The sequence below is a fragment of the Plectropomus leopardus genome, chromosome 1, assembly GCF_026936395.1.
Source record: "Plectropomus leopardus strain MGB_pleo_1.0 chromosome 1, ASM2693639v1, whole genome shotgun sequence".
NCBI lineage: Eukaryota > Metazoa > Chordata > Actinopteri > Perciformes > Serranidae > Plectropomus > Plectropomus leopardus.
In genome coordinates this window covers 8010302-8026601 of record NC_142176.1, presented here as the reverse complement: position 1 = coordinate 8026601, position 16300 = coordinate 8010302, and the positions used below count along the sequence as shown (strand labels likewise).

The window sequence follows — 16300 nt, the reverse complement described above, 5'->3', positions numbered from 1 at the left end:
AACATTATTCAGACTATGTGCCTACTATGCATTGCATCAATATCTGGCTGCTAGTTTTGTTTACTGTTGCTTAGCAGCTTTAAATGGTTTCTAGAAATAAGGTGGCAGAGGTGAGCTGCAACATTATTTCTTCACTTATTGCTACAATGATTTCCGCAATAACATTATAGCACAACAGTTGCAGCTGTGGCCACGGCAATGGTCTGAACATCTGTAATATTTCATGCAACTACCAGACAACCATAAGGTCTTTTAGGTTTAGTAAGATATTTACATGCAAAATTGAACTGACAGCGAGCCACTTACATCAATTAAGTAAGCATCATATATCCATTAATATAGAGAATGAGAGATTACATTACACACTACAGAAACCTTCCACCATTGAAACCAGCATCGAAAAGCACAAATCATGCAACAAAAACCCCACATTAGTATGAATTATATGTGCCAGCAGACTGTCAAGCAGTAATGTAAGCTTCATACAACCATACAGGTGGAAATAAATTAAAAAAAACTCACCATTTCAAAATATTGCACAATTGTGTATTTCCTCTTCACTCTGATGTCTCCTCAGCAGTGTGACTGTTTTTAGTTTAGTTTATTGAAACAAAAGAATTAATGACAAGAGCAGAACACCTAACCAGTCAGTAAACATTAACCCAGTAAAAACCAAGTTAGTTCATACAGCACAATGCAACGTGTGAAGAAACAAAGGGAATATATATATATATATATATATATACATATACATATATGTATACATACACACACATCCAGAAATAATTAAACATCATGAATTAAATGTAATGATAATCTCCTTTTAAGTTTTTTAAAGATGATGAGCTCTTGATAATATGTACTTTATCATTTGTACACCTCAATATGACTGTTACTTTTTTGAAGTACAGTAAAACCTACCATATTTTTGAAGTTGCAATTCCTCTGTCAAGGATCAAAGCAAGTACTAAATGACTCTATGTAATGCTCTTTCGGTTGAGCTGAAATAGAGAACGAGAGAAATCAGCTTGCTACTCGTCTCTGCACGGAGAGATGCATGCAGAGAGACGCAGGAGGTTTTCTCCTCCGCCTCCTCCTACTAGTGTGAGTAGAGGGAGGAGAAAACCTGACAGTTTCTCTCTGAATGCAGAGGCCCATCGCAGCTTGCTAGAATGATTAAATCCACCTCAGTGCAGGAAAAAAATGACGCTTAGGATGTTTGCCTTGCTAATGCCAAGGTCTGTTTGTGTCTGTCTGGAGTCGGGCGGTTAATCCAGCCCGCACACATCCCAGGTCCAGATATCAATACTGTGTTAGAGGACGTTGGGCGAGACTGGCTGTCATGCTCGAGGAGTGCAGCCTCTGCTCTACACTTTCTCATGAAGGGAGAGGGAGGGCATGAGGGAGCGGACATGCACACAGTCTGTTGGATTTAGCACTCAGCTGTATTGGATCAGTGTTCCTGCCAGAGCGGGACAAAAAGAGAAGCGTGTTTGTGTCTGTGTCGTTATCATAACCAAACATTCTCTCCTGATTTGTTGTTGGCAGGATTTACGAGCGGGTGATAGACCCTCCTCAGATGGAGCTCACCCCAGGCAGTGGAGTGTGGCTCGGCCAGCACAGCCACAAGCATGGCTTGTTCAAGGTAAGAAACACACGCACACACACACACACACACACACACACACACACACACACATACATTTCCTTTACACACACCTGAACGTGCTTCACATTCATGATTGCCTGGTATAATTGGCCAGATTTGCAATAGGCTGTGTGTGGGAAGGGCGCCAAGTGGAGGATACAAGAAAGAAGTACTGAGGGCTCTCAGAGGAGCCGCAGAAAGCTCAGCGTATGCTTTGAAACGCTTATTCCCAAGCCCATTACAATGTTGTCGATTTTTAATCACTGCTCATTTTCTCAGGCCCCTGCGTGGCGCTCACAGCGGGGAGAGGATGTGGCTGAGTGTCACCAAGACAAGCACATACTCTTGATATTCTCTCTTCACCTCTCCCACCCACCCGCCATGTAATCGAAGGGCCTTTTATTTCTTCTGTGTAACATCTATGTAATATTGATCAGCCACCAGACCCGACTGTGGTGTAAATAATTCCTCCTCCCCCTGCTTTGACACTATCGCCGCTGCACATCAGCTCACTCTTCCTCCCCCCTTCTACCTCCTTCGTCCTCTCTTGCATGGAGGCTTCAAGGAGCTCCTTCTTCTGGAGGAAAGCTCTGGTCTTGAAAGACATCGCTCCATCATCGAGTTCCCCACCCACAGTCGACTCAGTGCTCCGAGTCTGTCTACCTTTCACGTGCAGGAGGCGCTCAAAAGTGTTTGTCAGCAGCAGAGACAGATGGTGTGGAAGCGCGCTGGCTTGTGTGAGGTGACGGCAGGAGTGAGGAGATATTTCCTTTACATTTCAGTTGGCATGTCGGCTAACAGGTGCATTTGTAAAACTTTGAATCAAGGACCTGTTGTGCATTGTATCAGAAGGGCCACTTAGAGCTACACCCTTTTTTTTATGGTAACTTAATTATCTCCCTCTGCTCATGAATATGTAGGAGCCAACACATAATTTAGACAATATCATAATTTAATGAGAAGAGAAAGAAGTTTCCAGAGAGAGAAACTTAGTAACAGTTTATATGTTTCATATGTGCTTGTCTCCCCATATCTGAAAAAAATAAAGCACTTCTTAATGGTTTTGGTTCATTTCAAGTTCCAACATCTTGCTAAATTTAGCCTGTTAGCCAGCTACATTACATCCTTGAGGCTGCTGTCTCTATCTTCATGTTGAAATGTCTGTTAGCACAGTTAGTGGTGTCAGCACAGCCAGTGGTGCTAACAAAGTTAAGAAGGCTAAAGGGATTTTGTGGCTCAAAATGAAGTTGCTTACCAACCAGGAGCCCAAGGAAGTATGGCAGCCTCTGCAGACAATTTTTGTAGTGGCCAAACAGTGGTCCTACAATTTCCAGGGTCTGTGGAGTGATGCCATCGAGTCCCAAAAGCCTTGTTCTCATTGACTTACATTGGGAGACATCAATCTGTGAAAAAAGAAATTGAGTGTCACAACCCAAGGGAATTAGTTTCATTATCAGGATGAAATCCTTTAAGTCCAATAACACGTGGAAAAAGTTAAAAAAAAGCAGCAAGATTAAATATATTATATTGCTATTCAAATGAGCGGAGCGTCAAACCTGAACTGAAAGTTAGCAGCTCGGCTACACTCTGCTATCATAGTGTGCGTGCTGGATGGGCCCCATAATGTTGAAGATATCTGTTCTTAGCATAAAGACTGAGAGTAGGTAGACACAGCTAGCCTGGCACTCTGCAAAGTTCAAAAATACACCTGTCACCATCTCAGAAGCAAACTAATTGATATACTGTAGCTCATTTGTATGATCTATACAGAAACAGAAATGTAAAAACAGCAAATCGTGGCTTTACGGGGATCCTGTGCTGTAACTGTTTCTTAGCAAACAGTGGCCAGGCATATTGTGCAGGGGCTTTAAGAGACAAACACAGATAGAGACACAGATATGGACGGAGACAGTCTGAGACAAAAACACATTATCCAACTTTGCATTGTTACTTCTTTGCTATTCCCCTCACACTTTCTCACCTGCTCCTGTCTGTAACTTGCTAAAGACAAGGGGATAAACAGAGACTACTTATATCTTCTAGTGTTAGAAGCAGAGAAAGGTGAAGAGTTTGTTAAAAAAAGAGAGAAAAGAATAAAGAGGCACAAGAAGTAACATTGCAGATGGAGATAGGAGGTGGAATAAAGCTGCAGCTTTAATCTATCCCATTCAGGACTCAGGAGTTGGATAATGATAAGATGAGCTAACTAGGCCTTTAAATAAAACATATTGAGCCCTCCCATTGGCTTGAGACGCTCCTCGTCCTCGTGCTACCTCCTCGCGGGAGCCTCTCCATCTGAAAGAGCAACTGTAATAAATTATCTTTATCTAGAATCCATTGTGCCAAGGATGCTGACTCCTCAGGGACACTGCAGGCTCGTTTGAAACCGGTGCTTTTGTGAAACGCCTGGTGTTTCACGCACCACGGGACGGTAATGAATCTACTACGGACAATGATGGAAAGCTTGAACACATTACATAAGGCAGCATGATGAAGGGAAAGCCAAATCTGGATGTGAGAGATTCAGAGCTTAGAACTCTCACTCAGTTTGTCTTTGACTCTCTCTGTGTCTGTCTTATGTCTCCTCTGTTTCCTGGTTGTTTAAATTAGTTTGTTTTTGCGTTGTTCACGTCGTTCCCCTTTTTATATCAGCATTGCACCGTCCTCAGAGTAATCATCTCCTCCAAACCTGGTGTTCAGATCTCTATCAGTAGCAATACGTTGCAGTCTGGGCTTTATTACCCTACTTCTGAAAGTAGAAAGGGCAAAAAGAGGAAACTCAAGGGATGAACTAGAAAAAGTCTGCATATTATGGAATAAATTTAAACTTCTCTATGAAGAGATAAACTTTGAAAATTGTGTATATTTTCCTAATCATGCTGTAAGGCTCCTTATTTGTAGAAGTAGTTAAAGATCTAGTTTGTATTGGCATCTAGCGGTAAGGTTGCAGAACTGAAACTTCTTCCATATGCGAGGCGTGTAAGAGAACTTTGTTGCCGTCAGGAAAATGCAAATGTCCCTATCTAGAGCCAGTGTTTCATTTGTCTGTTCTGGGCTACTGTAGAAACAACAAAGAAGACCTCTCTCTCTCTCTCTCTCTCTCTCTCTCTCTCTCGCTCTCTCCATATATATATATATATATATATATATATACACATATATAAAAACAGCTTGTTCCAAGTTAACGAAAACACAACAATTCCTTTTTTTCAAGTGGTTACAAATGAATTAAAACATAGTTATAAATATTGTATACCAATAGATGCCTCTAAATTTCCTGAATGTACTATAGTAAGGGTTGGGGTTTACTTAGCCTGGGAACCAGACATATCTGTTTTTATTGCTCTACCAGATGTATCTGGTCTTATCCAGCCTGAGTTGGACCAATCGTGACCCTTTTTTCGGTATTGGGCAGATTTGATGTAATGACTGACAACAAACACAACATGGGTGATGACGTCATTTTTGGAACACTGCAGTTAAGAGAAACTTAGCTTAGGAAAGAGGAGCACAGTTGAGCCATTCTCAGAAACAACCAAGATGGCTGCAGATGGTCGAACTTTTAAGTGCTTTTGGTAAATTCGGATGGCAAAAATGGCAATACTCATTCAACCCCTCAAATTGGTAAATTGGAATTGTGAATATAAAATTTGACTAATGAAAACATGTCAATTTCAAAAAACTCCACACATCACAAAAATGTTTGTCCACTTGCATGAGGTGGTATTCCAAGCGTTTTAAAAAAAAGAAATATGTCTGCAGTGGAAACACTTTTCCCTTCTATAGGTCACACGATGGTATAGCTATGACATTGTAGCCCCATCATTAGCTAATGGAATGCAAAATGTTAAAAAAAAACCAAAACAATGCTGTATTTGATTTCTTTGATGAATCACAGCCCACAAAAAGGAAGATGTATTGTCTATGACGTTCGAGTGAAATTCAGTGGTGGCTGAACATCTCAACTTGTTTGAGCCCGTAATATCTGCATGTGGAGCTCTATTTTTTTCACTTCAGTCTGTTCTGACAATCCATCCCTACCACAGAAGTCGAAGAGTGTCGGACACAAGCAGAGCTAAATCATTACTGTCCGTCAGAACGTTGTGTTTTGGGTGGAATTGGCTGGTCTCTGTAAAACAAAGCTGTGAATAAGTAAACTCTTTTCATCCGGGGAGTCCAGGGAGATGAACCGCAGGTGAAGGTTAAGCCTTCAGACGTGGCTTGACTAGGGAAAGGTCATTTTGTGCATGATAAAATTGAGGAAATATAATCACAGGATGAAGCTTTACCCAGGATATTAAACCTCTGTCAATGTTGCCTGAAGGCAAAGTGCTGGCCAAATATGCCTGGCCTATTATTGCTATAATAAACAAGCTAACTGGGAATTATGACTGTACGAGCCAGCAGACGAGCAAAGCGAAGGTAATTTGATCAGCAGTAATGGCGAGTGAACTTGTGAACGTTTGGGGACACAAAGAAACAAATGAAGCATAAGCAGCATTCACACACACACACACACACACACTGTATTCATTCCCATTTCCCAGCATGACTCATAAACAAACCTTAAACCAATCCTAATTCAAATCTTATCGCATCTACTTTTTCATCTTTTGAACAGTATGCCATCTGTTTCTCATACAAATGTATGAAAACACACACATACACTTTTTGTTTTGCATTAAGTCAAGACAACAATGCCATCTGTAAGCATTTGAACAGAGACACATTTTTGATTGCTTTGTCACTTTACTGCAGCACATTGGCTTTGAGAAAGAATAATGACGTTAAAGTGCTGACATTCAGCTTTACTTTGAATATATTTACATCCACATCTGATGAACAACGCAGAAATTGTAGCTGCTTTATACATAATCCCCCAATTGGATGCTTTATATACGTATGGAGGAAAGCGTCATCATTTGGACAATAAGTTGTTTGGCCATTCAAACATTCCTAAAATTATGTGGTTAGGCTGGCAGCGTATAAAAAAAAGACTATTAGTCTCTTACAGTGTGGATGTGAACACCCTCAAGGCTGCACTAAGGCTTTCAGTAATACATCTAGGAAACGTGACATTAGCCTTCATTTAAAGTTATGTCTCTGTTCACATAATGAAAGTTCAAGTCCAATATTTGCTCTCTTTTAGCACTGGTTTTGTCTGTAGCCATGGGTGTTATATAAGGAAGGGTCCATGGCAATATGTTCCTACTTTTCTGATTGGTTAAAAATGTGTTTGAATAAAAATATGATTTCCATTGGCCCTATAAACAGTCAACTCGCTCATATTTCCACTGGGTAAAAAATGGTTCCTAATGTCATTCCCTTTGTTCCTGCTGCATCTTTAAGAATTTCCTGAAGGTCAAAAATTTATGTCACATGCATTCACAGAGCCAAAGTGGAAAAAAATGAAGAATGGACAAAAAATGTCCCTAGTGAGGCACAAGGGATAAAGTAGGCGTCATGTGCACATTTAAAGAGGCAACGTCCCCAAACAAAAGACACAAAAGAGAAGCGAAGAGTGCAAACGTGTGCTGACTCAGCGGTGACAATACTGAATTTTAAGAAATTAAATAAAATGTTGATCTACCAGACAATAAATATTTGAAAGTGTAAAGAATACCAGAGAGCCTAACTACATTACATTCCATATTTTATTTATTTATTTATTTATTATGACCAAAAGAGTTTTAGTTTTTATGTTTACAGAACAATGTAACTGACAGAAAATAGCACTCAGATCATATTAATCAACCGTAAAATGAAACCAAAAAGGAAAAAAACAATCAAAACAAACAATACAGAGAAACAGAGAAAAAAGGATAGATAATATGCAAAAAACATGTAAAATAAAGTACAATAATGATTGATGACACAGTTATACTGTACTGGAAAGCTTAGTTGTTAAATACCAACACTGAACCACAGGGGCTGCATACCATTTTGTGTTTTCCTTCATATAAATAAAGACATGTCTACCATAAATCAATGAGACAAAAAGGCACATAAAAACCATAAAAACCCCAGAATGCAGGGAAGTAAGCAGTTGATGCTCAAGACCCCACACTTAGTATGTGTCCTCCCCAATTTTGGAACGAAATTTGCCTTTTTTTCTTAACCAACTAATTATAAAAACAAGCAACTGGACTTTTAGCTTCTAGCTTATTCAGATAGTCACTAAGTTTGCCTGCAGTTTGGTGCAGGACATTGGTGCACAAAGGATTTACACATATTCTGAAAACAGCTGCCTCCTTATAAAACTGGAGAGACAAACAGCAAAACCCCAAACTATGAGTCAAAAGAGGCTTAAACATCTTTGTGCAGCTGCAGAGTTGGTGATAATTCTCTGTGGGTACATCACTCTTTCATATATAATGCAATCCTTTATTTCATTGCTGTTATGAAAATATTGATTAGTGCAGCTTTGAAGCTGGAAGTCAGCACTTTTATGCAATTCATGTCAAATCCAATGTTCTGTTGTCCAGAGACAAACAATAGAAAATCTGTCACTGTTCTGACTGCAGTGTGTAAGACTTGAAATGCAGCTGTGTAATTGGACTCGTCTCACCACGGGAGCATATTCCTGAATAGTGCTATTGAAGCATATCTGCCATAGGCTTTGGCAGAGGCATGCATGCTCCTGTTTGTGTGTGTTTGTGAGAGAGGGATTTTATGACTTCAGTTGGAATTACCTACTGATCATTGACAGTGATGTGTGGTCAGGGCCCCAATATTACACCGCTGGGACCGACATCTGTGATCTACACCCTCATTTTCATTCTGAGTGACACTGACAATCTCTTCTTCACCATCCACTGCTCACACGGACTCTTTCTGCGTGTGTATGTGTGTAAGTGTGAGAGTGTGTTTGTTCTCAATCTGTGCTGCAAGCCTGTTCGCCTTCAAGGCTCCCTCTCTCCCTGTGTCTGTGTTTGAAATGGAGGCAGGTGTTGCTTGCCTCCAGGCCAGCCAAATGCACTGTAAATGGATTTCACATACACATAAAGCAGAGAGGAGCTGATGCCAACTGTGCTTGAGGTGGGGAATTCTAATGTCCTTCCAGCATGTTTTCAGTTGCCACTTCGAAGCAATGGTGAAATTATATTACCCGTGTGTGTGTGTGTGTGTGTGTGTGTGTGTGTGTGTGTGTGTGTGTGTGTGTGTGTGTGTGTGTGTGTGTGTGTGTGTGCACCCCAGTGTTTTACAAGTTCAGTTTTCCATTACAGAGGGGGGCTTTTTTTCTCCGAGATTGTTCTCTGTGGTCATCGTGAAGCTCTCTATTTGCCAGCGCTGCACCTTTGGAGCCTGTCACTCAGAGTGATTGACACCCCGTTAAAGCAGAGAACTGTCGGTATACAGGCCATTTTCTTCGGATATATGTGAAGTACATGTTCTCCTTCACTTAATGTGTGCTGAACGCATAGTACTGCACTAGGTTTTACTTTTTGCATTTTGCTGTGGTGGTTTTTCACAGTTTATTTGATATAAGCACATTCAACTCAGTCATATAATAAATTGCTGTTCTGGCCAAGAGAGAGGTTTTGTATAAAGGTACATAGATGTAATAATTTTATTTCTGGAGGGGGCTGTTTCATTATCAATTGCCAGCCTGTTCTCATTCTGAAGTAATTAAATATCGCAACTTTTGCAGTGATTTTGGCACAAGATCTCGATGCCAAAAGCCTCCCTTTGTGTCTGTATGATATGCTGCCGTAGTGTCCTAAAATTTAAGATTTTAGGACAATCCTGGAATTGTAGGATTTTTTTAGGATTTAAGGACAATCCTGGAATTGTAGGATATTTCTAGGATTTAAGTACATTTCTATGATTTTGAGGACATTACGATGATTTAAGGGCATTTCTAGGATTTTGGGACTTTTCTAGAATTTTAGGATGTTTCCAGGATTTAAGTACATTTCTATGATTTAAGGAAATTTCTAGGATGTGAGGACATTCCCGGTGCCAGATTTGGCCTGCCACCTGTAACTTAAGTATCAGAGCTGTAGAGACTTCAGTCTGCAGTGTAGTTTATATACTTCACTGTTAAACCAGATAATTATACACTGGACTTTATAATCTGTAGCTCTTTCTCTCCTAGTCTCTATCTCTCCTTTTCTCCACACATAGTGTTGTTTGTATGCCAGTAAGAAAGGGGAAGGAAGGTCATTTTATACACTTTGTTGTACATTTTGTATGTTTTGTGTGTTATTCTTATGTATAGATATAAGACATCAGTCATTTGCCTTACAATTTATTCTTCTGCAATGTAGGGTTATTTTGAGGCCAGGGCGTAAAGGGTAGACCATTTGTCAATATCCCAGAAAATCTCCCTGTTTTTCACAGCCTAATGTTGGCAGGTACGCTGCATTTTACCATACTTGTAAGTGTGAACACAATCATGTGCTTACATTGGAAGTGTAAGAATTGAGACACAGCATTAATCTTGATTTGATTTTGGCCTTAGATCCAAAGAGATATCCTCGTTATCTTGCCAATCCATGTGTATTATTGACTCTCTCTGTTTTTTCCCTGCACCCCACCCTCTGTGTTTCCAGGGCATTATCCAGGATGTGAAGTTGATTTTCGCTCCCAATGGCTACATTACACAATGTCCAAACCTTAATCGCAGTGAGTATCGTAATGACACACTTAGACATTGTTTTCTAAACAAGCTCTGAGAGTAGAAGTAGAAAGAAAGCATGAACACTCTCCATTACAGTGTGCCATTATAAAATTGGTCTGTAATGAGCTACAGTATGTGTCAGCTGGTGGTGACCTCTCCCCGCTGATCGCAGACAAAGCCTCCCTCCATTTTATCATCTTCTTCTACTCCAGTGATCTCCACTTTGCTGTAATTTAGATTCAGTGCAGCCTCTTTCTCTCACCGCCTTGTTTCTCCATCTGTTTACTGTCAAACAGATTAAGATACAAGGCCACCGCTGTGCCACTGTCTCTGTTACTGATCAATAAGGCATGTAATCACACCTTGTCGCTTTATTATTGATACTAACACCAGCCACGAGCCTAAGACAAAGAGTAAACAGATGTGTGAGGCTTCCCTTCTGTTTGCTGCTGGCTGACACGAGCAGTGTCCAAATACATTTTTTTTATACCTGTGGCGACAGCCGTGACCGGAGGCTTATGTTTTTGGGTTGTCTGTTCACCCATGAATCCCATTACTGTCAACATGATATCTCAGGAATGCCTTCAGGAAATTTCTTCAATTTCGCACAAATGCCCACACAACTGATTAGATTTAGATGGTCAAAAGTTAAGGTCACAGTGACCTCACGTCTATCCCATTTTTGTGAACCTGATATCTCAGGAACATCTGGCACCCATTTAAAGACATTAGTAGTGGTTACATCAGCATAATACAAGGGCTTCTTCTATGCTAAATAATATGTTCAGAACGCCGTTATCACCTTAATTAACTGTTGTAAGCAAAACTATACAAATGACTTTGAAATTGATTTAACAATACGGTGGCTAACTTGTGGTAAAAACTAAAGCACAAAAACCATTTGCTTATGTTTAGGAAAAGATTATGTTTTGGCTGAAAACACCCACATTTTGTGGCATAAATGCTGCTGGAAACGCTGCTCTGTCTTGCTAATGAACAACCATTGCTGTTGGTCTCAAACAGGGGTATGTAACTTGGCAGCCATCTTGCCTAGATGTCACCGCATCCACAATCCCCTCCATCTCCTACCTCTCCCTAAGAGGGAAAGTTAGCTCATAAACATCTCACAGCCGCAGAAGCTACGCAGCTGTTTAATATCTGATAATGGCACTTTAAACATACCACCCAGCCCTCTAACCCACATATAACACTATAATAATGTTCGAAGCAGATGCACCTGAAAATTTTGCTTTAAATGTATTTATATTTAAACTTCCACTTGGACCCAAGGATAAACTGATTAGGTGGTCAAAGGTCACTGTGACCTCACAAAATGACCATTTCTCACAAAGTTATATGCTAATATCTGCATGAAAAAAGTTCACACAGATGTATAATTGGGTAAAATGATGAAGTGATCAAAGGTCAACTTCACACTTCAACACTGTGACATCATAATGTTCTGCGAAAACGATTCATTTTAGATTTAAAATGGGGTCAACACTTCAGCAACACTTGAAGTATTCTCGTTTTATAAGTTGTAGGAACATCCATGTTTGAAGCATTGTCTACAGTCATGGCTTCAACTTTGTGTTCTCTCCTGTTCCTCTGGTAATCCACCACAAGCTCATTGGTTTTGCTGATATTGAGCTTTAGGTGATTGTAGTTGCACCACATGACAAAGCTCTCCATCAGTCCTCTGTACAGGGTTCCTACACTAAATGTAAAGCTTTTGCTTTGACAGAAACAGTTTTCCAAGTGTGGAAAATATTTGGAATTAACAATTTGCTAAGTGTTGCTATATTGTTTAGGCTATTTAATGTATTTTAATAAAAATAGAAAAAAAAAACATATCTGATGTCACATACAATACTTCATTGTATTACTAATTAAAAATGTGCCGCACTGCATACCTCCGAAATGTCTCGTTTTACGTGACACATATTGACATATTAAGATGGTTCGCAAGTACTTGCAGTTTTCTGTTTTGAAAATGCCTGGGAAGTGTGTGTTTAATGATTTATGGCTTTCCAACAACAAATAGAATGGCTCTAGAGAGAGGCAGACTGTCTTTGTGCCGCATAGAGGCTCTGCATCAAACTTTGACATTTTGGTGAAGAATAGAATAGTGGCCAGATTTAGTTGTGGGCAAACAGAGTGTATTTGCGCCTCTGCTTTTGGAATTGCGCCCTGCTTAAAATTGCTTGTTGTCAGAGAGGTGTCAGGCCGAATACTAAAATACTAAAATAAAGGTGGTAAAAATGGTAATGGTAAAAAATTCTGATAACCCTGTATGTATTTTTTGCAAAAATAGTATCTAAAGTGAAGGCAGCATGTTTCTGACTGGAAATTATTAATTGGAATCATACATGTCAATACGGTAATAACTTGAATTTTGCCAAAAATTATACTCAATACCTCTTATTAAATACGCCTTTACTAAATGTTTTCCATTAATCTGGACAGACATGGATGTAAACTGCAACTTGACTGATTGGCGGAGGTGTAAAACTGTGAGGCAGTAATGCCAGTTGTTTTATTATCTTCTATCTAAATGCTTCCTTCTTGCTCTTCCTCTCCTTTTCTTCTCTGTTTTGGTGCCTTCCTTTTCCTCCGTTGAGCCTGTCCGACCTGCAGCGATTTCCTGAGCCTGGTGCAAGGCATCATGGACCTTCAGGAGCTACTGGCCAAGATGACCTTGAAGGTAAGAGTGGAGAATGAACTCCAGCAAACAACCACCACAAGATCATAAGACTGTCAAAAGACTGAGGAGAATTTATAATGTAGTAAGATTTATTGGCGGCACAAATATTTAATAGATGTTGCAAATAAAAGAAAACACTGATATGCAAAATGTTGGCATTCATGTCTGTGTTAAATAAAAGTATCCGGTTAAAAAAACTCACTAATACCTTTATTTCCAGGTTGTTGCTGACAAACAAATAAATAAATAAATAAATAAAAAATGAATAAATAACTTCCTTCTCAACTACAGCCGTAGACAGCTGAATCCTTTGATTTCTTTGCTGCCTTCAGTGAAGCTCATTGTTCTTTCTCCTTTAAAGTCAGTATCTCATTTTTGTTTAATTTCAACAAGACTGTGCCCAAAAAAGATACAAGCTATTGTTGGGAAACAAAAACAAAATGAACAGGCACCTTAATCTGTCTTTAGAAAATATCATTATTCTGTCAGTTATTATTGTAAGCGTGGATTGAAGAGGTTTTAAAGACGCACAAAAAAAATGGAAAAGATATTAATGTGTAAGAGGAAACAGCAAATAGACAATTACCTGGTCCCAGAAGTTATTGTTTTTTTCATGGTTTTGTTTTTTTTGCAGTTTGCAGTTGTTTCCTTGGAGTAATGAAACAATGGAGCAGTTTTCACTTTGAATAAACATTTGCATCTTAATAATAGAGGGAAATGTGATTGCATGCATTACAGCTCTTTGAAAGTGTTAAGTGCTTGATTATTGAGTTAAAGTATTGAGGGTGAAGAAGCATAGAGCTTTCCAGTTGTTAAACAGTCTTAATTGAACCTCCACTGACGGGACTGTTTTGGAGCTTGACTATATAATATGGTCCTCTTGAGCACACTGAGTTTTCTGAGTTGCCGATAAACTGTAACCGATAACACCTTGAAATGAAGAAGAGTTGAGTTTTGCTGTTGGGTAAAAGTAAGTCAAGTTTGGGGATTGAGGGGATGAAGAAGGAAAAGAAGGAAGGGATAAGGAAAGGATGAAAGATTATATGTTTTATGAGCTTATCTTGTGTTATTTGAAGCAGCAAACCTGACTTCAGTTTGAAGGTCATTCCGGATTTCATGTCTAAAAAGTAACCGGTTAGGGATCTTTTGTGTCTATAGATGTGAAACCTTTGCACAACATGTGATACCTAGGTTGTATTTTTGATCCGTAAGGTCTTGTCTTATGGGTATTATGTAATTTTCCATCCATCCGTCCATCCATCATCTTCTGTCTGTCCGTGGCGGGGTCTTGGGACAGCGGGCTAAGCAAGGCATTCCAAACTTTTCACTCTCCTTCAACATTTTCTACCTCCTTTTGGGGGATCCTAGAGCATTCCCAGGCCAAATGAGATATGTAATTCCCAGTATGTTCTGAGTCTACTGCTGACCTCCTACCCATTTGACATGCATAGAAAACCTCGTGAAAGCGCACTTTGCTGAATTTCAACCAGCTTTGTGTCAAAACAAACAAACAAACAAACAAACTTCCTCCATGTACCTGGATATGCCCCCTTAGCCCCCAGCTGGCTCTTGGGCTGTTCAAATTACAGGCTGTACTTCTGCATTTCCTCATGGCTCCCCACCTCGAACACAAAATGTAGAGAAGCAGATCAAGAGACTTACCCACCCCTCTTTGTCACTCAAAGCTGATCGAATATGGATCAAAATTTTTGTTACCGCACCACTTATTTCTCTCATATGTTTTAAGAAACGTATTTTATTGCCCCGTATTGGCTAAAGTTTAGGAACAGCAAGTGGGCGCCATGCTGCTTCCTGCACAGTGAAGACGGAAGTCAACAAGAAAACAGTGATCGCTCAGCCAAACTTAGCAGCGCTTATCAAATATAAACCAATATTCTGCTCCTGCATATTTCTTGCCTCAGATGTTTTCAGAAATACATTTTGTGTGCTTTTTACATTTAATATGAGCTCCAGACGGCCGCCAATGTTTCACAGACCTTTCCACATTACGTCAACCACCAGTGGGAGCGTTTATTGGTCTAATCAGGCACATGGCATTCTGGTTGTAGGTTTTCTACTTCTTGAGCAAAAGAGTCATTTTCTGTGTTTTCTCTGGTTATGTAGCACCAATTTCAAAAGTATCCGCATCTGCCGCCTTTCAACGAAAAGGGACAACAGCTCTACTCCTATCTCCATCTGGAGGTCTGAGCTCTTCACCTTATGTCTAGAGCTGAGCCCAGACACCTACAGAAGAAACTCATTTTGGCGTCTTGTGTCCGCGATCTTATACTTTCAGTCACCATCCAAAGCTTATGACCATAGGGGAGAGTCACAACATAGATGGACTTGTAATTCGAGAGCTTTGCCTTCTGGCTCAGCTTCCTCTACACCACAACGGCCCAGCACATTGCCTGCAGCACTGCTGACACCACACCAATCTGCCAGTCCATCTTGCACTTTATGTTACCCTCACTTGAACAAGACCTTTGCTTGGGGCAGTAACTTACTTTCAACCTAAAAGAAGCAATTCACTGTTTTCCAGCAGAAAACTGTGGCCTCACATGACGAGATACTGACGTTCATCCCTACTGCTTCCCACTCAGCTGCCGAACCACATCATCTGCATAGAAAGTGTAAACATCATGGTTTTTATTTATTTCACATTGCATATTTTATTTGTCGTATTTTAGTGCATTTAGCTGCTTTTATTTATTAACTGATTGTTTGCGTTAATATTATTTTTGTATTTAATGGCTAGACAGGCTCCTGAGCTACACCAAGGTTCTCTATGGATTCTCTATCTGTTTTTTCTCTTTCCTTTTCATGGCAGTATACAAATATATACTCAGTGCTTCGTGTTGACATTTAAATCATTAGTGAACAAATAAATTAGCAGATATGGTAGTTTTTGTGTTAGTTTATGGTATTGAGTCTTTCATATGTTAACCTGTCTGTTTTTATCACTCTAGGGTTTATCAAATCTAACCTTGAACTTTTGATTCAATTCATTGGCTCATTTAATTATGGGATTATGACATTTTATTGATTGAGGATCACAAAATAAGTGAATGTAGGCCAGACATTCATAAAATTGACCTTCATTTATTGTTACCAAGCAGCTACATCTTTCTTACAGCAGCATATCCAAACGTGGGACATTAAGCAAAATAACTGCTGTAGATATCTCATTAAAATTACTCATATTATAATATTTTTTCCGCTGCCCTCGCTGTCATTTTAATGAATGTCAGATGCTAGAGGTTAGTGTTTTTGGGTAGCACACACACACACACACACACCCACACACACACACACACACACACAC

General features: G+C 39.7%; 1 protein-coding gene across 3 annotated transcripts in view; it reads left to right on the top strand.

Annotated features, from left to right (window-relative positions):
• Positions 1–16300, top strand: part of LOC121946268 (protein kinase C-binding protein NELL1-like) — a 453829-nt gene that overhangs the window by 192031 nt on the left and 245498 nt on the right. For all 3 annotated transcript variants that reach the window (XM_088069950.1, XM_042490773.2, XM_088070003.1), the window contains 3 exons: positions 1549–1645; positions 10204–10276; positions 12893–12975. In XM_088069950.1, coding sequence (XP_087926076.1) covers positions 1549–1645; positions 10204–10276; positions 12893–12975 — 253 coding nt within the window. The remainder of the gene's footprint in view (positions 1–1548; positions 1646–10203; positions 10277–12892; positions 12976–16300) is intronic.